At 33.5% G+C, this 22380-nt stretch overlaps 1 protein-coding gene across 1 annotated transcript in view; it reads left to right on the forward strand.

Annotated features, from left to right (window-relative positions):
- The window catches only part of Unc79 (unc-79 homolog, NALCN channel complex subunit), a 252433-nt gene that overhangs the window by 65272 nt on the left and 164781 nt on the right, over positions 1-22380 (forward strand). The window contains 1 exon segment of the mRNA XM_047541641.1: positions 20628-20692. Within this exon segment, the coding sequence (XP_047397597.1) occupies positions 20628-20692 (65 nt within the window).

Below are 22380 nucleotides of genomic sequence, written 5' to 3' on the forward strand. Positions count from 1 at the left end.
GAAACACATAGAAGGATCTCCAAACCAACCTCGATGGTGGGCTAGCTTGGAGAGGTACATTTGTTAAGGAAGGTTCTAAGTAAAGGACATTTCAGCTAAAACCTGAAGTATCTATGTGTACTCAACTAGATGTCAGAAGGGGAGTGAGCCTGAGCCGGTAAAATCTAAGTGTGAGGCATAGGAAATGCATGGATTCAGAGGTGGAGATAAAGAATAGCAGATAGTTAGTAATTAGGAACTGGAAAAAGTCAAATGCAGCCAGACAGTGAGCTGGAGAGCAATGAGAGGTAGGCAGAAGGGTTGACAGAACCTATGAGAGGGTTCAGATTTTATTCTAAGAGCAAAGGGAAACCAGGTACAGGTTTAAATGGAGAAGCCACGTGATGACATTTGCCTATCCAGAGTATCCCAGAAACCCAGCGCACTGACAGTCCACTTACCCATGAGGCCATAGATTCTACAAAGGTCAGGCAAACCTGTCTTCATAAAATAGCTCAGCTCTTGCCTGCTAGGATGAGAGCATCTCTTTCATCCTTTCTTGGGTTGTCTGACCAGACACAGCTGTCTCCAGTCCTTCCTTGCAACTGTACATCCATGCTTCCATTCGTTCAACAGTGTGTTATGGGGCATCTACCACCTGCCAGGCCTCATCCTAGGCCCTGGGAAGTAGCTCTTATAATTCCCATTCTGGTAAACCATGGCATTCCATGCAGGAAACAAAAGGTCATGGAAAATTAGTCATTCTGGTCTTTATATTACTGTTTATCTAGTACAAGCTGTTTGTCAGACATTGTTCCAGCTTCTCGCTGTCACATTTTTCAACCTTCAAATTGAACACAATGTATGGACCAAGAACCACATTAGGTCTTTTTCAGATACTTTCTCAATTCATCTTCACAAAAATTTTCAACAATAGGTTTTCTTATTTCAATTCTGCAGGTGATGAGTGGGATACAGAGTTTAAGTCACATGCCTACTTTCTCACAGATAATGAGGGACAGTTTGGATTTGAACTCCACATTTTCTCCTCTAACAGTGTGATGTCACTTTTATGAATTCAGTTCTTTAATTAAATTTTAGTTAGAGCATTAGAATCTTCCTTCAACATCTGCTGAAATGAAAAGTATATCAATGAATATGTAGTTAGATGGCACTGCAATCCCAAATATTCTTAATAATAAAATTTATATAGAGACAGGATTTTATGGGCTTTGAAGCTCAAAGATGAAATCTTTCTTAGTGGCTAGCAATTTTTGTATGTTTTCCCAGTGATTTATTTCCTTTTTAAAAAGTAAATTTAATTTTTTATGAAAGGAAAAAATGTGTATAGAAAGATTTTACCAACATGTAAGAAGGAAAAAAATATATCACCACTTAGAAATGACTACTGTGAACATTTTGGTGTATTTCCAATCTTCTGGATGTGTGTTTTAAAGATCATATTGTATAAAATGATATGTTTCTTCTCAACTTTTCATTATAAATTTCAAATACAAGAGACATTTAAGGAATAATACTATGAACACACATAGCTTTAATAATTGTTATTAATTTGCTGTAATTTTAACTGTACATATATATGTATATAAACTGTATTGCTCTTTTTTTTTTTTTTTTTGCACTGGGGATTGAACTCAGGGGCACTCGACCACTGAGCACATCCCCAGCCCTATTTTGTATTTTATTTAGAAGCAGGGTCTGAGTTGCTTAGCGCCTGGCTGTTGCTGAGGTCACTTTGAACTCAACATCCCCCTGCCTCAGCCTCCTGAGCTGCTGGGATTATAGGTGTCGGTCACTGTGCCCGGCTAACTGTACTGCTTTTTAAACATAATTAACAAAAACATTACAGTTTATATGAAGAAGATTGAATAATGAAGATTTAGAGATCTAAAATGTTTACCTCTTTTTTGTTTTATTAGTGTATATCAACAACTACTCCAGTTATTTTGGGTGTGGGTGTTAAAGATACAAAAATTGGAGTCTCATATTTTTTGTGGGACTCCCATGCACATATGTGTAATTAAAATGTTTTTCTCCTGTTTCAAAAAGTTGAAAAAGATTATAACAAGATTCTTGATAATGAAAATAATCATTATATTGTTCTGTGCAGCTCTGCTTCTGTAAGGGAGAAAGTAATTATTTAGCAATTTTCTTGTTATAGTGTCCCAACTAATACATAATTTATTCTTTGTAGCAAAGACTATCACCTGCTATTGTTTAGTTTAGATTTGAACTATGAGACAAAAGACGTGGTATAAAAGATACACTTCTAAGATTGAAGTTTTTGCTAAAACTAGAGAGTAATTACAAGGTTAAACTTAGACCAGGCTACCAAATACCTAACTCCACATTAGTACTGTTGGATTTGAGTACAAGCATAAGAAGGCCCACCAGTTCTTTACTCCTCATTATTGAGTTCTTAGTTATCTTTTCTGTGCTGAGGATTGAACTTACTGCACCACTGAGCCCAACCACAGTTATCTTTTTATTATCTTGATTTTATCTCCACATAATTAAAATGTTTTAACACTTTTTTATTGGTGCATTAGACTCATGCAGAAACCCCCAGAAATTATTTGTATATGGAATATCTCTCAGGATATGCTCCCTCTCAATGATTCCCTCTTCCTTCTTCCAACACCAGAGATTAGTTTTGACTGTTTTTGAGTTTTATAGAAATGAAAATATCCATTGTTTATTTATTTTTTAATTTATGTGTGTGTGTGTGTGTGTGTGTGTGTGTGTGTATGTGTATGGTCCATGGTGCTGAAGATAATTGTACTTTATTAATTTTTATTGCTATATCTAGTCTATCAAATGAATATGCCATGGTTTACTTACCCCTTCTACTGTTTGTGGATATTTGGCTCCATTACAAATAATACTGCTGTGAATATCCTTCTTTGTGGTTTTTGGTATAAAAATGCATACAGTTCTGTTGGGTGTATGCCTACAATGGAATTATAGAATCAGAGGGTGCTCACATATCTAACTTTAATGGAAAATGGCAAACAACTTACCAAAGTAGTTAGATTAATTTTTATTACAATTATCAGCATATGAGAGTTCTTTTTTTCTTATAATTCCACATTTTGGGAATACTTTGTTAATTCAAAAAAATTTTAGTCATTATCGAGGATGTGTTGAAATGTCTTATTGTGGTTACAGTTTGCCTTTGCCTTTTTACTAATGAAGTTGAACACCTTTTCATGTTGTTGGCCACTTGGATATCCTATTTATATAATCTTTGTCAGTTATATGTCAGATATAAATACCTTTTCTTATGTTTTACTCTCTGAATGTAGTTCTTATTTTTAATATTATAAGATTAGCAATCTTTATGTTTAGTACTTTTTATTTATTATCTAAGAAAATTTGTCCTTACCCTAAAGCTAAAATGTTGTTTTTGTTTTCTATAATCTTTGCTTTTAACCTTAGATTATCTGGAATTAATTTTTCTGTATGGTGTGAGGTGATGTTCTTTTTTCCTGTTATGGATAGCCAATTGATTCAACATCACTTATGGAATATATTGTCCTTTCTTTACTGCTCTGTAGTACCATTTTTGTCATAAATTGATTTTCTGTTTAAGGATGGTCTGTCTCTGGATTCTTTATTTAGTTCAATTGGTATATTTTTCCTTTTCTGGATACCACAATGTCTTGATTACTATAACTTAATAATAAAATGTCATATCCAGGAGGATAAATCCTGCCACCTCATTGTTTTTCTCTTCCTCTTCTTCATTCTCACCTCTTCCTGTTCTTTCTCCTTTTCTATTTCCTCTTTCAAGAATAACTTGTCTATATCTAGCTTTGTTAAGTTGAAGATTTTGTCAAGTAAATGTAACTACAGCAACTGACTGTTAGGATTTTTTAATTGTCTTCAGTTTATGCTGGTATAATTTTGGTCAATTTGGGGAACTGGTATCTTTATCATATTGAGTCTCCCAATCCATTAATATGGTATGTATCTATTATTTTTGCTCTTTACTTTCCCCATTGCTGTTTTAGTGTTCTGTGTATATTTTTTGATGTTATTGTCAATGATATACCTTTTAAAAATTACGTTTTCTAACCCTTTATTCTTGTATGTGGACATGTAATTAATTTTAGTATATTGATTTTGTATCTAGCAAAGTTGCTAAATCATTTTTAATTCTAGAAATTTATTGTGATAGCTTTGTTAAAAATTCTTTTAATGTGTACAATTATATTGTTATTGACAATAAAAGTATAATGTTTCATTTTCAATTTGTAAGCCTTTTATGTCTTTTTGCCTTATTACCTGGCTAAAACCTGTTCTGTGCTCATGTCTAAGTTCCTTCATGGTTTCTTCTCTGTCCCATGGATGATTTACAAGGGTAATTTATAGTTTGGTTCTTCTTGGTTAGATAACATACTTTGCATTATTTTTCACCACTGACATTTTTAACACTTTCTTTAGGGATAAGCATATGGTTATTTTAGTAAACATTTCTATGTACTTGGTTATTTTTGTAAACATTTCTATGTACTTAAAAATTTGTATTTGGCAGTTGTTTTTATAGTGTTTTATATGTCAATGAAATCAATTTTAAATTGCGTAGTTCAGATCTTCTTATTGTTATTGCATTTGTGACTATTTTTTTTTCTATCAGTTACCAAGAGTAGAGTGTTAAAATATCTTACTCTCCTTGTGAATTTGTCTATTCCTCCTTGTAATTCTGTTAGTATCTGCTGTTTGTATTTTGAGACTACATTATTAGGTGCAATATCAGAGTGCAATTCTTTCCTCATGAACTGAAACTTGTATCATTTTGAAATGCATGTTTTTAATCTCTCATGATGCTTTATTTATACTTTGTATAAAACTAATACAGCAACACCAATTTTCACAAGTGTTTGATTGGTATAACTTTTTCCATCCTTTTATTTTCAAGATTTTATATTCTTATATTTCATGTGTATCTTGTAAGTAGCATATAATTCTTTTTTAAACTCAATTTTCATGATCTTCGCCTTTTAATTGGAGCATTTAGCCCAAATAAGATTAGCCCATATACAATAGTGGTTTCTTTGGTCTCAAATCTACATTTTTCTCTCCTTTTTGCCTCTTTTTCAGTATATTAAGTATATTTAAATATCCTACTACCTTGTCTTTGTCTTAGTGAGTTATTCGATCTTTTCCTAGTTTTAATCATCATCCTGTAGAGGTACCATGCATTTGTGGCTTGTCAGTGTCCAGTGTAAAATACCTCTTCCTTAAAATGACAATAGGTTTTAGCTTCTTTTATTCCCTCCTGATATCCATGCTGATATAATTGTTGTAATTGTGTTATATGTAGAAAATAACTTTTATATATGTATATAACTTTTCCTCTACAGAACATGATTATTGTTCTATTCAGTCAATATTCATTATGTTTTCTTTTCCCTTGCTCTGTCACTCCCACCTTTTTTTGGCATCTCTGTGCTACTATCTGGGATTACACTTTTGTTTTTCTTTTATATTTCCTTTAGTGCCATTGTATTGGGGACAAATTTTCTGAGTTAGTGTTAGTCTGAAAATGAATGTTTGCTGTGATTTCTTAAGAATATTTTCTCTGTATGTACAATTTTAGTTTGGCAGTCCTTTTATTTCCAGTCTTGGAAGTAATTTCATAATCTTTTAACTTTTATTGCTTCTACTGTGAAGTCAGTTGTCATTTATCACTCTTTCGAAGATAAATTGCCTTTCTTTATTTAATTTTTCCTTTATTTTTGATTTTTGGCAGCTTTGCTATGACACATCTAGTTTGGATAATATGTTCTTGTCTTTTTGTGGAGTTCATATTACATTCCTATGGGGAACTTGATCTTTTGTCAATGTTAGAAAATTGTCAGGCATTACCTCTTTTTCATTTGTGATAACAACATTTTATTAAGGCATATTTTGTACAGAGTAAGATATACAAGTATTAAGTGTACAGTTGATAATTTGTGAAAAATGTATGATTCTCATGTAATTAGTATCCAGATAAAGATAATAGAATGTTTCCATCACCCCAGAAAATAATGGTATGCCTCTTCCAATCATTAGCTCCTCTTCTATCCTTAGGCAGTCACTAATCTGGTTTCTATATAGTACATGTATTCATTTAATTCAGGTATTACATATAGATGGAGATCAAACATTATGTACTTTTTTCACATCTGACTTTAGTCATTATAATTTTACTTAGGTTAATTCATGTCATTGTGGATATTAATTCTTTTTATGGCTAAGTAAGTATTCCATTGCATGAATATGTCATAGTTTGTTTATCAACCCTCCTTTTCATGTATTTTGTCCCCCCCCCCCACCCAGGTTTTAGGTCAATATATGTAAAGTTACTATGAACATCTTACACAACTTTTGTGGAAATTTGCATTTATTTCTCTTGGGTATTTACCCAGAAGTGTAATTGCTGGGTCATAGAGTTTACAGAACATTTTTTAAAAAAAATTTTATAGTTGTCAGTGGACCTTTATTTACTTATATGTGGTGCTGAGAATCAAACCCAGTGCCTCACACATGCTAGGCAAGCACTCTACCATTGAGCTACAACCCTAGCCCAGTTTCTAAGCAGTTCTTTAACGTATTTATACTGTTTTCTATTCATCCAATAATGTATGAGAGATTCATTTGCTCTATACTCTCAATGACACTTGTAATTGTCAGTGTTCTTAATTTTAGTCATCCTGGTGAGTGTGTATCTCATTGTGGTTTTAAAGATATTTCCTTCATGACTGATGTTGAGCACATTTTCATCCATTTATTAGTCATTCAGATATCTTATTTTATGAAGTACATTAAAAAGTCTCTCAGGAGGCTGAGGTAGGATGATCATGAGTTCAAAGGTAGCCTCAGCAAAAGTGAGGCACTAAACAACTCAGTGAGACCCTGTCTCTAAATAAAATACAAAATAGGGCTGGGGATGTGGCTCAGTGGTCGAGTACCAGAGGTCAGTTCCTGGTATCAAAGAAAAAAAAAAAAGTCTGTTGCCATTATGAATCAAATTGTTTGTCTTTTTATGATACATAGTTGTTCTTTATGTAGGATGGTATGGCAATTTGCAAGATTTAGATATTGCAAATATTTTCTTCCAGTGTGAGGATTGCTGTTTTACCTTCTTAACAGTGTATGTTGATGAGAAAGAATTTTTAGTTTTGAGAAACTCAAATTTGTCACTTTTTCTTTTATGCTTTGTACATTTCATGTCCCATCTAAGAAGTATTTGTTTTTTCCATATTTCCCTTCAGAAGATTTAGTTTTTTTCTTGCACATTTGTCTTTGCAACATCTTAAGTTCAATTTTTTTGTGTGGTGGGTGTGGTTCATTTATTTCCTTATGGATTATTCCAGAACTGTTTGTTGAAAAGACTGTCCTTTGTCCTTTGATTTTTATTGATCTCTTGATCATTTATCAGTGTGTATATTTCTTGACTATATTCCTTTTCATCAATTTGTGTCTATCTATCTGTACATTGTTAAAACTGTCTTATTAAATACTTTTACTTTATAGTCTTGCAACAGTTTCAGACTTTAACTTTGTTCTTTTTCTTTGGTCATCTTGGCTATCTTAGGTCCTTTGCCCAAATTTTAGCATCAGTTTCCAATTTTAGCAAAAAATAATCCTGCTGGTATTTTGATCAGGATTATGTTAAACCATGAATTCCATTTGGAAAGAATAAACTTCTTAATAGTACTGAATTTTCTAATCCATGAATATGGTATAACTGCAATAATTGGACCTTTTAAGTTTTTCCCTCTGCAGTGTTCTATGCTTTTCAGAGTGGTGTTTGTGTATATTTCTTTTGTTAAGTTAATTCCTAGGTGTTTGGTTTCTTTTATACTATTGTAAATGGCATTATTCAAAAATTAATTTCCAATTGTTCATTGTTAGCATGAAGAAATCCAATTCAGTTTTATATATTGATCTTTTATCCCATGATTTTGCTAAATTCAGTGATTAGTTCTTGTGATTTGTTGGTTTGTTGTTTTTTTTATGTGGACAATGGCGTCACCTGTGCTACTTCTTTGACAAACTTTGTACCAGTCATCTTTGTTTTCTTTTTTGCTTCATTATTCAGGGCCTTCAGAACAGAAGGTCTGATGAATAGAAGTGGAAAGAATGGACAACATTTCTTTGTTCCTAACTTCAGAGAATATTTCACCAATAAGTATGGTGTTAGCTGAAGGGGTTTTGCAGTTTTCTTTTATGCCAGTTAGAAAAACCTCATTTTATTTCCAGTTATCTTAGAATTTTTATCCTGAATAGGTATTACATTTTATTGAATGCTTAGGTAAAGTAAACCAAGCAAACTAAAAGTCAAAAAATGATGAAAGTCATGTCTGTATTTCATTTCTTTGCCTTTATTTTTACGTTCCTGAGTTTAATTTTTTCCTTTTTTTCTAGCTTCTTGAAGTGAGTGCTTATATTATTGATTTACAACATTAAAAAGTTCTAATTACCTGTTTAAAATGACCAGTTTCCCCGAATTTCTACATTAGCTGTATCCCACACAATTTGATATATTTTTACTTGTATTCTTTTCAAAATGTTTAGACATTTTTATTGCTATATTTTCCTTTTCCAGTGTTATTTAGGTGAGTGTTGTTTAATTTCCAAATATTTTAGTATAGTTATCTTTTTGTTTTGATTTCTGTCAGAATTCCATACTGTAAATGGTGAATATTGATTTTCTCATTTAACATTATAAAGATGTTACTTTTTTTTTGGTACTGGGGATTGAACTCAGGGGCGCTTATCCACTGAGCCACATCCCCAGCCCTTTTTATATTTTATTTTGGGACAGTGTCTTACTAAGTTGCTTAGGGCCTCACTAAGTGACTGAAACAGCTTCAAACTTATGATTCTCCTTCCTCAGCCTCCTGAGCCACTGGGATTACAGGCATGTGCCACTGCACCTAATTACTGTTTCTATTAGAAAACCATATACTGTTCTTATTTATTGGGCCTCTGAATGTAATGTGATACTGTTTTTCCCTGCCTCGTTTTAACATTTTCTCCTGATTTTTGGTAGCTAGTAGTTCCATTATGGACTACTTAGGTGTTGTAGTCTTAATATTTATTCTGCTTGGGGTTTGCTGAACTTCTTGCATCAGTGGTTTCATGTCATTCAGTTTTAGAAAAAATTTGGATATCATCCTATCCAGATATTTATTCCGCTCCTTTCTTTTTCTCCTATCATTTCAAGACTAAAAAATATTTAATATTGTCCCAAGTCTGAGATACTCTGTTCCTTTAAAAAATTATTTATCTGTTCTTTAGTGTAGATTCATATTAACCTGTCTTGAGGTTCACTGATCCTTTCTTCTGCTGTGTCCAATATATTTTGTCCATCCACCTGAATGATTTGTTTCATACATTCTATTTTTTTTAGTTTTAGAATTTTATTTTCGTTCGTTTTTAGAGTTTTCATTTCTCTGTTGGAATTCCCATCTTAGTGATTTAGTTTTTTGTATTCTTTACATATTTAAATTACTTATTTCGAAATCTTTATTCCTAATTCTGATTCTGATCATCTGTGTGTGTTTTTTTTCTTTTTTTAACCTTCGTTCTCTTGATTCTTGATTGTCAGTCACCTTGTCTAGCTCTTTCACATGTCTTGTAAATTTTTTATTATATGATGGGCATTGGGAAGAATATATTCTAGAGACTCTGGAGTATTTTATTTCCCCTAAAAAGTATTGAACTTATTTTGTATTTTTGTTTGTGGGAATGAAGGTTCTGGTGCATCACTTTCTTCTCTCAGGGCTTAGTTTTATAATGTGTCAAGTCAGGTATGTTTAGATTTTCCTTTGGTTTAGCACAACTGTTAGAGCACTAGCTTCAATGTTTATGACTTGCAGTAAAAACAGTGCTTAGAAGAAAATTTATAGTATCAAAGACAGATTAGAAAGATGATCTGAAATTATTAATATAAGCTTCTTCCTTTCTCTAATGAGAGAAATGAGCAATTTAAACCCAAACACTCATAAGAAATAATAAAATTGGAGAAAACTTCAGGGAACTTTAAATTATGAATTTTATTTAAGCAAACAATGGAGAAAATATTTTCGACTGTGGCATGTAGGTTTTTGTTTTTTCTTTTTAGCTGAGGCATATTTAAAAAATGTCTATTCACACACGAAAGAAAATTCTGCTTTACTGTAGAAAACACGTAAATGTTGCTTCATTGTTTTCTGACATTTAGAATTGTAAAAACAAGCATAATTTCATGTTTTTCTTGATTCTTGGAGACTTATTTATTTATTATTAAGGTTTTTATAAATATTTCTAGACATAAATTTCTTTTCCTTGATTTTTGCTTGTAGTATGAAGAGCATTTTCATCTGAGGATTGAGGTCCTTTTCAATCTTTGTTCAGGAAATGTCTCATTAGTGAAGTTTTAAATGGCTGCTTTTCTTCCCATTGTTTTTGTCTGTTCTTCAGGAACACCTGTACTAGTTTGCTCAGATTTTCATTTTCTATGATCTTTAGCAATTGAAGCCCCTGTTTTCATATCTTTCCCTCTGTAGTCTCAGCTTCTTAGGTTGGTTTACTCTATAATTTCCATATTTCCTCCTCCTATTTATTGTTTTCTGAGAAGTTTTCTAATTGTGCTATCTTAGTTTTAGTTTGCTTACACTTACTTTACATCTTATCCAAATCCATTTTTATTCCATTCGGTTAACTTTCCGTTTGACTTTGAATTTTATGATTTTTCTACTTGTTTTTACAGAGCCCATTTTTTTTTTTTTATCATGTTGCCAATTCCACATGGGTAGATAATTTGTAGACATGTTTACTTTCAGTCTTCAGTATGATGTTTCTTTCCAAGTCTATTTTTGGTTTGTCCTTCATTTTTTTTCTTTTGAAAACTTGTGTTGGTATAATTTTTGTCCAATCAAATGATCCATTTTAAGCATACTGTTTAATAACTTTTTTTTCCCCTTTGGTACCATGAATTGAATCTAGGGGTGTTTAGCCACTGAGTCACATCCCCAGCCCTTTTTATTTTTTATTTTGAGACAAGGTCTCACTAAGTTGCTTAGGGCCTCACCAAGTTGCTGAGGTTGGCTTTGTACCTGCGATCCTCCTTCCTCAGCCTCCTTAGCCTCTGGGATTACAGGTGTGCGTTACCACACCTGGCTTGTTTGATAACTTTGTGGATGTATACACTAACCAACACTATAGTAAAAATGTAGAACATTTTCATCACTCCACAACAGTTTCATTTCTCTTTTCAGTCAACCCACTACAAGCAGCCACTGATCAACTTCTTTTCATTATAGTTTCTTATTTTAAGATTTTTTATGAATATAATCATATATGTACCATTTTTGTGTGTTTTTGAGCAAATGTTTTTGAGATTTATCCATGTTGGTATATTAGTGGTTTATTTCTTTTTATTGTTGCATTTTATTCCATTCATATGATGGAATATAATGAGCTTAACTCCTTGGTGAAGATTTTTGGTTGTTAGGCTATAAACATTCATGTAAAAGTGCTTTGATGAAGGTATGCATTTTTTTGGATAAATACTAGCTGTGAAAATACTGTGTCAGATAGTAAGTGTCCGTTTAACTTTTAAGAATCGTACAATTCGCCTGGCTGGTGGTTGTAGCTCAGTGGTAGAGCGCTTGCCTAGTATGTGTGAGGCAAAATTTTGATTCTCAGCACTGCAAATAAATAAAATAAAGGTTCATCAACAACTAAAAAAAATTCTAAAAATGATTGTAACATTTATACTTTCTTCAGCAATGTGTGAGAGTTCAGTTGTTCTATACTGTCAACATTTGTGATTGTCATTGTTTTTAATGGTAGACATGCTGATGGTCATGTTGTAGTAGACAATGTTTAATTTGCATTTCCCTGATTAATAGTGATAGTGAGCATCTTTTTGGGTGCTTATTGGCTATTCATATATCTTTTTGTTTATGCACAAAGTTTCCAGTGAAATTTTGGTTTTGTTTTGTTTTGTCCATTTTAAAATTGATTGAGGTACTCATTTTATTATTAGATGTTGAAAATATAATACTTCTGTCAACTTATTGTGAACGTATTTTCTAAGTCAGGGCCTTTCTTTTTCAGTATTTCAAAAAGGAAAAGTTTTAAATTTGGATAAATTTTGATTTGCTAACTTTTTCTTCTCATGTTTCTTCCTTCTGTTTCTACCAAAGTTGTTAAGAATTCTCTTGAACTTCTAGAAGTTTTATAGTTCAAGATTTTACATTTAAGCATATCATAAGTTTGGAATTAGTTTTTATATGGTGTGAGGAAGGGTTGACTTTTCCCCATTAAAGGTATCTAATTATTCTACTTTGATTTGCTGAAAAATTATCCTTTTCATATTGAATTAACCTTGATGATTTTACTGAAAAGTAATTGACCATATACTTTTGTTGGTCTTCTTCTCGACTCAGTATTTTTTCTAGACTTCGTACTATATTTTTCCTTACACTAATATTACACTCTATTGATTACTGTAGCTTTATAGTATATTTTGAAATCATTTGATACAAATTCTTTATATTTGTTTCTTTTCAAAATTGATTTGAGCATTTTAATACCTTTGCATATTCATATAAATTTCACTATTGGCTTGTCATTTCTACAAAATAATTTTCTGGGACTTTGGGATTTCACATGGAACATATGGTTTAATTTGGGGAGAATTTTAACAATATTGAATCTTCTGATCCATGAACATGGCATACCTATTATTTATGTAGGTCTTTTATTTCAGCAATATTTGCTTGTTTTCAGTATAAAGAAATTTCTAATAGCTATTTTGCTAAAGCTACTCCCAAATGTTTTGGATGTTATAATAGTGTTTAAAATTTTAATATTTACTAAGTAGTGTTTAAAAATAGTAAAAATTTAATTTAATTCTATTTGTTTATTGCTACTCTATGTAAATGTAATTGATTTTTATAGAGATTTTATATCCTGCATTCTTGCTAAATTCACATTGTTTCTGTAGCTCTTTTGGGTAGGTTTCTCCAGACTTTCTATATAAATTATGAAGACTCTTCAAATAGAGATGCTTCAGTTTTTCTTCTTCCTTTCTAACCTCCATCCCATTCTTCTCCTCCTCCCACTCCTTTCCATGATTCTTTGCATCTCTCTCCTTTCCCTCCTTTCTTACATCTCTTCTTTTTTTGTCTCATTGCACTACCTCACGTTCACAGTTCAGGTTCAGCAGAAGTGCAGAGAGTGGGTATACTTATCTACCCTCAAGCTGTGAAGGAAGGTATTCAGGCTTCGCCATGAAATATGATGTCAGCTATAGGTTTTTCATATGTGCTTTTTTAAAAAAAATCAGATCAAGGAAGTTCCTGACTATTCTTAGTTTATGGAGAATTTTAATTAATTTTAGGCAAATGTGTTTTCTCTTCGGTTGAGATGATCATATTTCTTTCCTTTAATCTATTAATATGGTAAATTATGTTGATTTGCTTTATACTGTTAAACCAATTTTGCATTAATGGGATAAACCTCACTGTTATGCTGTATTATATTGCCAGATTTAATTTGCTAAGACTTTCTTAATTGTTATTGCTCCTACTTTTTTTTTTTTTTTTTTTTTTTTTTTGGTACGGGGATGTTTTACCACTGAACTACATCCACAGCCCTTTTTATTTTTTATTTTGAAACAGGGTCTTGCTAAGTTGCTTAGGGCCTCACTAAATTGCTGAGGCTGGCCTCGAACTTGTGATCCTCCTGTCCCACCCTCCTGAGTCACTGGGATTACAGGCATATGCCACCATACTCAGCTCTTGCTTCTACATTTATGAGGCATATTCATCTAGATTTTTTATTCCAATATTTCATCTGGTTTTGTTCATGAACTAATTCTGACCTCATGATATGAGTTGAAAAGTATCTCCCTTCTATTTTCTGAGTTTATTTACGTAAGATTTAAGTAAGATTTATTACTTAAATGATTCATATCATTCACTAATGAAGTCATGTGGACTTGGGATTTTTGTGGGAAAGTTTTATATTATAAATTTAATTTTTAAAGTAGTTATAGGGTTATTTAGATTTTGAAGTTTTTATTGAACAGTATCTTGTAACTTGTGTCTCTTGAGAATGAGGGCATTTCATCTAAATTTTTGAGTTTATTGAAATGTTTGTAGGATATATAGTGATGTCCTGCTTTCATTCCTTACATGGTAATTGATGTCTTCTCTATTTTTTTCTTCATTAGGCTGGCTAGGCCGGTTGGAGGGTTTAAAAACTTTATTGAACTTTACAAAGAACCTGTTTTTTTATTTTATTGATTTTCTTTGCAGTTTTCTGTTTTCAATTTCATCTAATTTCTGCTTTTACATTATTATTATTATTATTATTATTTACCATGGATTAAATCTAGGAGTGTTAAACCACTAAGCCACATCCCTAGCCCTCTTTATTTTTTATTGAGACAGGGTGTGGCTAAGTTGCTTAGTGCCTTGTTAAATTGCTGAGGCCACCCTTGAATTCTCAAGCCTCCTGCTCAGCCACCTGAATCACTGGGGTTACAGGCATGTGCCACTGTGCCCAACTTATTATTTTTTACCTTCTGTTCTTGAGCCTGATTTGTTTCCTTTCTATTTTCTTAAGGTAGAAACATAAATCATTTCTTAGAACTTTTATGTTTTCTAATATGAGTTTAAAACTATAAATTTCATTCTTAAACATTACTTTATTTGCATTGCATAAATTGTCATGTATGTTGTTTTCATTATATTGCAACTCAGAATATTTTCTTATAGTTTTCATGAGTTTTCTTTGGTGAATTGTTTAGAAGTATTTTTTTTTTTTTTTTTTTTTTTGGGTGCTGGGGATCGAACCCAGGGCCTTGTGCTTACAAGGCAAGCATTCTACTGACTGAGCTATCTCCCCAGCCCCTAGAAGTATTTTTTAATGTACAAATATTGGGGGTAATTTTCCAGATATCTTTGTGTTGTTTATTTCTAGTCTGATTCCATTCTTACTAGAGAACTTACCGTATGAAGTAGTTCCATCTAAGTTTTTCCTTTTGTGTGTGTGTGTGTGTGTGTGTGTGTGTGTGTGTGTGCTGGGAATTGAGCTCAGGGGATTGAACATATGTTAAGCACATGCTCTACCACTGAACTATACCCACAGCTCAGCATCTAAATTTTTTAGACTTACTCTGTGGACTAAAAATATTGTCTGTCTTGGTAGATGTTGCATGAGCATTTGAAAACAATGTGTATTCCACAGTGGTTGGGTGGAGAGTTTTTATTATCCATTGTTAACTTCTTTGAGAACGTTGTTCAAGTCATAGTGTTACTGATTTTTATCCACTTGCTTTATCAATTGTTGAGAGGGGATTGTTTAAATTTACAACTCTAATTATGAGTTTAGTTCTCTTATCAGTTTCATTAGTTTAATATGTGTACACATATTTATAATTATATATTCTTGATCAATTGACCTTTTTATCTTCATGAAATATCTTTATTTCTGGCAATAATCTCTGACTTGGATCTACTTGTCTGATATTTATATGGACACTCCAACTTTCTTGTTTAAACATTTGTACGGTATGAGTTTTTCTGTTTACTTTAAACTTATCTGTTTATATCGCAAGTGTATTTCTGTAAGCAGAATGTATTTGAATAATGCTGTTTGAAAAACTTAAATCTTATTTGACAGTCTCTGCCTTTTAGGCCATTTACATGTAATGTTCAGACCATTTGCTGTTAATGTAAGTACTGATGATACAGTGGCTAGATCTGTGAGCTTATGCTAATTTTATATTTGTCCCCTATTCCTTATTCCCTTTTGTTAATATCTTGCCCTCTTTTGAATTCTTTTTAGTATTCAATTTTATATCTGTATTGAATCATCTAATTTTCTTTTGACAAAATTTCTCTAGGGTTTACAATGTGCATTCTTAACTTATCATCTACCTGTCAAATATTATTATATCAACTTACATGTTAATATAAGAACCTATTTATTTTCATTTGTCATTCCTCATTCTGTTTGTACTTGTTATCAACATTTTGCATATGTACACACTATTAGCCTCACAATACCTTGCTATTATTTTTATTTTAAATAGTTATCTTTTTATAACATATTGAGTAGAGTCTTCTGTAGTTTTTCACTGTATTTACCTTGTGTAGCACTCTTTTTGCCTTTGTGTAGGCCTGAGCTTCTGTCTGGTATCCTTCAGTGGAGCTCAGCTGGCAGTGAAGTCTCTTATCTGGTACTTGTCTTCAAATAGTCTTTATGTAATACTCATTTATGAGGAATATTTTCCCTGGGGATAGAATTCTAGGTTGACAGTTTGTTTTTTCTTTTCAGCCTATTAAAGATATCATTCCATTGTCTTCTGGATTTTATTGCTTTTGATGAGAAACCAATGATTATTCTTATCTTGTCTTTGTTCTCCTGTAAATAATGTCTTTTTGTTTGTTTCCTGGCTGCTTCTAAGATTTCCTTCTTATCATTGGTTTTGTTTACATCGTTTTGATTGTAATAAGTTTTGGTGTGATTTTCTTTGCTTTTTTCTTGCCTAGGATTCATTGACCTTCTTGGATCTGTAGGTTAATGATTTTCTTCAAACTTGAAAAATTTGGACATTTAAAAAAAAATATGCCATGTAGTGGTCCTTTTGTGCTTTTAATTATGTTACCTGAAAATTTCCCACAGCTCACTGAAGCCCTCTTTATTTTTCTTCTAGAACTTCACTTTGCATAGTTTCTGTTATTATGCTTTTTAATTACCATTCATTTCTTATGCATAGCCTCATATGCTGTAAACCCTATTCATTGATTTTTTTTCATTTCAAACTTATTTTATTTTTAGAAATTCCTTTGGTTCTTTGATTATTTCTTTCCTTTCTATCCTCATTATGTTCATGATTATGTTTTCCTTTGATTATGTTCATAATAACTCTTTTAAAGACATTGTTTGCTATTTCATCTTTGTAATTTCTGGGCTTGATTCTATTGATTGATTTTTTCCTCTGGTTCAGAGTAACATTTTCCTCCTTCTTTCAAATATCAAGCGTTTTTTGACTGATGCTGATTTCATGAATATTGCATTATTGAATGTCTAGATTTTTTGTCTTCCATTACAGTGCATTGCGATTTTTTTTTGGCAATTAGGTTACTTGTGGATCAGTTTGACCCTTTCAAGCTTTGTTAGGGTGACTCTAGGATGGCCTTTTCCCTGTAAGTTTAGACCTATTATTAAGGCGTGACCTTCCCAGAGTGTCTGTGGAATGCTTCAGTGAGTTCCCTCCAATTTGGCTGGTGGGAACTAGAACATCTCCCAGCCATGTATGAGTGCTAGGAGTTGTTTAGTTTACAGAACCCCCTGGTTGTCTATCCGTCCTCAGGGAGCTTTACCTTAGACATGTTTGGCTTAATATAAAGCCAAAACTTAAAAAGAATCCTACTTAGATTTCTGTAGTTACTTCTTTGCACAGATCCTGATTCCTTGGTACTCTACCTTACAAAACACAGCTACTTTGCCTCTTCAAGTTACAATTTCTGTCCCCTCAACTCAAAACAACAACAACAACAACAATAACAATAACAACAACAAACAAAACAAAACAAACCCCTGCCCTACATTGCTTGTCTTTCTCCTTTCAGGTCCAAGTCTGACATTGTGTTCAGGCTGAAAACCAGGTGATTGTGGGTCTGACTGCATTATTTCTCTTCTCTCATGAAGCACTGTCCTCCCTACACTATCTGTAGTTCAGTTTTTCAAGTAGTTTTTCTCTATTTTTAGTTTTCTAGTTTATGATGGGAAGGCAAGTGTAATATTAATTACTCCACTACAATTGGAAGCAGAATTTCGTTATGCTTCTACACTATCTTTTGTTATTATTTTTGAATTGTGCTCTATTATTGATACTGAGGTGATGAGAGTTCTGTTTCCCCAGATGTAAAGATTGAACACCTGAGAAACACCAGGACAAGCATAGAAAGAAAGTTCTATTTAAAGGTTGGAACATAGATAGACTTCTCCGCAGAGAAGGGGCCCCAGAGCTGGGTGTTGGAGGAAGTGAGGGTGTTTTGCCCTTTTATACATTTTAGATTTTCTTTGTTCTTGTGCTTTGCTCCTCCTCTTATCTTGCCTAAGTGACCAGGTACCAAAAGATGAGCCAAAAGGTGAGAAGGAAGCCTTCCAGGTATGCCTCTTGGAGTCTGCCCAAATGTCAGGAAAAAGGGCTGCCAAGGAGGTGCTTCATTAACAACCATTTGGAAGGAATGGTTCCCTGGAGGCAGGTAACCTTGGCAACAGCTTGCAGATGGAGAAGAGCTCTGGAGGCATTAGCATATCATCCCCCAGATCCCCAAATCAGCTTCCTAATCAGACCCAATTGTTTATTGTCTATGCTGACTGTCTTTTGTCCCCTAGCTTCCTTATGACTATTTGTCACAAGGTGTGTAGATTATCTTTATATCAGAATAAATCATAGTGCTTTTCCTATTTACAAATACTGGTGCTCTATTCTCAGATTTTTTTTGGAGTGTGTGTGTGTGTGTGTGTGTGTGTGTGTGTGTGTATGTGGTACCAGAGATGGAACCCAGGGCCTCATGCCTGCTAAGCAAGTGCTCTTCCCCTGGGCTATGCCCTCAGTCCTCTTTATTTTTTATTTTGAGGTGGAGTCTTGAGGAGTTTCGCAGGCTGGGCTTGAGTTCATGATCCTCTTGCCTCAGTCTCCTGAATAGCTGGAATTATAGGAATGTACCATTTTGCCTTGCTAACCTCAGAGATTTTGATTCAAAGACCTAACATGAACTTTAGGCATCATATTTTAAAAACCTTGACAAGTGTTTTTTATTTTTTATTTGGAGGGTCTCACTAAGTTGCTGAGGCCGGCCTCAATATTAGCTTCCCAAGTTGCACAGATTACAGGCATATACCACCTTGTCCAGTGACAAGTGGTTTTTGACAAATAGCAAAAACTAAGAATCACTCTTTTTCTAATGTGGGTTTGATGAACTTAAGTGGAATATCCTACCACCTATTCCTAACTCAGTGACACTTGTTAATGGTAGAATGGAAACTGAGAGGAATGCAACCTCCTGCATATTCTACTATCTACACAAAGGACATTATTAGTTTCTGGTAGAGCAGAAGTATTTAGAACCCTGATCAAGTGCTAGCACTGTGCAGGTTCTGATTTGTTTGTGCCTGTGCATACAGTTGTTATATGTTTTGAATATTACTTCTGTCTTTACATGTCAACAACTTACTAATAATTATAAAGCAATCTGCAAACATCCTTATAATACAAGGATTCAGAGATGGTCAGGTGATTTTTATCATGGGTGCCAACTGTGTTTTGATTAGTGGTAACTACTTAGAGTTCAGTGGTAAGAAGAATTCTTAAGCAAGCTGTGAACTCAGTAGGAAGGAATGCCGTAATGGATTAGTTATGTCTGTCATGAGTTTGGGATTGGAGGAATGGTGCACATGTCCTGTGTATTTACAATGTATATGTGGGTTAAAGGCATTCTTTTTCTTTGGTTTCTCTGTTTGCAAAGGAAAACTCTTTGTATTCATCTTGAGTTTACCACATATGGGGAACAAATCTGTTATGAAATGCCTATACCCAAATTATCTCTTCATTCATTCATTCATTTACTCATTTATTTATTCTTTCTTTTCTCTGTAAAGATATAAGTAATATAATACTATGTCATTAGAATAGTGGTCTTAGGTGTGCACTTCTTATCTTATTTTTAAATAAATTGACCTGTGGTCCTATATGATTAGTATATGGCAATTTAGAAGGATGTCCTACTTTCAGACACATTACATTTTTTAAAAATGATGGAATATTGCTAGTTGACTGCATTGGGCTACATGATCATCTGAAGGATGGTAATTACTGGTTGTGATTTTCCCAGGTCACTTGGTTCTTTTCCTCATTCTTTATACATGCTGAGCTAGGGAGTTAGATACAGATGTCAGCAAACTAGCACAAGTTCAGTATGTGGGTCATATGTGAGCGAGAAACAAGTTTCATTTGGGCAATACATTTATCTTCCCAGTTTCCACATTTGATGGGGATACAGTGGGATTGGACTGTTGGAAGATGCCTTAGGACATTTAAGTTATCAATTTGAAATGTTTCCTAATGCCAAAAATATAAGATGTTTATTATAGTATACCATAGTGAAAAGAACAGAGCAAATCTAGGTTCAAGACCCAACTCATGTTGACTCACTCTGTGACCATATCAAGCTACTTAACCTTTTTAATTTCAAAACTTACTCTTATATTAAATGAGGTTAATAATCTGCTGTAGATAGCCCACTGAATTATGGTGGAATTAAGTGAAAATATAGTTGTAAAAGCTTTTGCAAACTTGTTAATGTTACAGCATTGTGAGGTCATGTGATACTGTATATGCTGCCTTTTGTTGGATTTCTCTTCTTGGGAAAATGGATAGAATTGTGATCTTTGCCTGATTTTCACATTTTTCATAGATTTTAAGAAATGATTCTTCTAGGAAGCCATCTGATGGAGCTTCTATTTAGGAAAAAGAAAACTAGTGAAGTTTCTGCTGTGTTTTCACTAGGGCAGGAATAATTTCAATGAAAACTGTTCATCATCTCTACTTTACTTTACAGCTTGGAATCCCATCCACTGCCAGCACATTGAATGCCACAATGCAATTAACAAACCAGCCGTGAAGGTATTGTTTTATAATACTTGGTTCCATGTTTTACTTTCAGTGGTCAAATTATTAGGAGCAAATTACTGAATGAAGTGGAGGAGATTACATGCTTCTCTGTAAAGCAGAGCCCTTTGTGGTAATTTCAAGCCCCTATGTTCAATCTGACTGTACTTGGGCAGATTGGGTCAAGGCAGAGCCATGAGTAATTGTGTCTGCAGTTTTTAGTTATGAGTTCACAGCCAGGTATTGTGTAGCACTGAGTTGGTTATTAGAAGAATCCCAGTGAAACACTTACATAGCCCTTCACTGGCTTCTATCTGACCTAATAAACTCAAGGAAACGTATTTTCCCTCAGTTTTCATATGTATGCTCCAAATGTGGAGTATGTGAATATGCAAATTCAAGAATCCTAGGGCAAAAATAGATAAAATTGTGAAGTATTGGTTCAGACCACAGATGTGACCTAGTAGAAATGACTGAGGTGTTTGGACAGGATGCCTGTGGAAAGTTACACGAGAGATAAGGAAACAGTGGTTTAGAGAGTTCAAGTCTCTTTCCTAAGGCCACACGGGCAGTTAATGTCAGCACTGGGTCAGAATCAGGTACTCTTTCTCTCAGCCTTATTCTTTTCTCAACATCCGTTCTGTGTCGTCCTGTTAAAACCCCAAATGTAGGATGTTGAATTAGAGAAACAATCATGTCCTTGGGTAAAATTGCTTGTGGTATATTTGTTGGCCACAAAACACTTGGCTGGATAGACTAGTGTCTGTGTTTGTAAGGGTTAAATGTCACATGATTAAGTTACCAGAGTTCACAGATGGATGGTGACAATGACCAAATAATAGAAAATACCATCACGAAGAACAGGTAAAATGAGATCTAATGAACGTAAAAAGAACCCAAAAATGTGTTCCATCAACCAAAAGTGGCAACTAGGTGCCAATAACAACATTGTAATCTCATGATGTCATATCTGCCTCTGATGAAGGCAGATTTACTGAATGTTGAGAAAGAGCAGATGACCGGTGACCTGCTAATGGAAGTGTGGGCCTGTCCATACCATTCTACTGTGTGTGCCCTGTTGAACTTCAGTAGACTCTGGGGCTCACAGGTACTTTGTTGTGAGGGCATTTTGAGCTGAACACATGTGAGATCACATATTATTCCAGGAGTTCAGTTTGCTTGATTTTTCACAGTGGTGGAATGTGCATGGTTCTTTCTTACTTTTATTTCTATATCCTTCCTTCCTTCTGCCTGCCTGTTACAGGTTTCTCTAGTTATTTTTTCCTTGAGTTTATGTCAGACTGCTTTCTAGAGTCCTCTGACATCCTAGTTAGTCATTTTTTCTGACCTTCTAATCACAGAAATAATCAGGAATTAGATTTTCTCCTCTTTTTAGGTAAACAGCTAGTCCACTCCTCTAGGATTCCTCTTAATTTTCTCCTCAAAGCCAGGCCTCTAGGATAGGTCCAACCATCCTATTTTCTGCCATTTTAAAAATTGAGGTAAAATTCACATAACATAAAATTAACCATTTTGAAGTGAACAATTCAGTGGTATTGGGTACATTCTCAGCAACTCCTGCTTTTCTTTAGTTCCAAGACATTTTTACCACCCCCCAAATCTCATGAGCTGATCTCTAGTTTTCCTAAAGAACTCTCTTTTCTAATTTCACCCTATACTTTCCAGAAAGGTAACATTCTTGT

The sequence above is a fragment of the Sciurus carolinensis genome, chromosome 2 (genome assembly GCF_902686445.1).
Source record: "Sciurus carolinensis chromosome 2, mSciCar1.2, whole genome shotgun sequence".
Taxonomy (NCBI): Eukaryota; Metazoa; Chordata; class Mammalia; order Rodentia; family Sciuridae; genus Sciurus; species Sciurus carolinensis.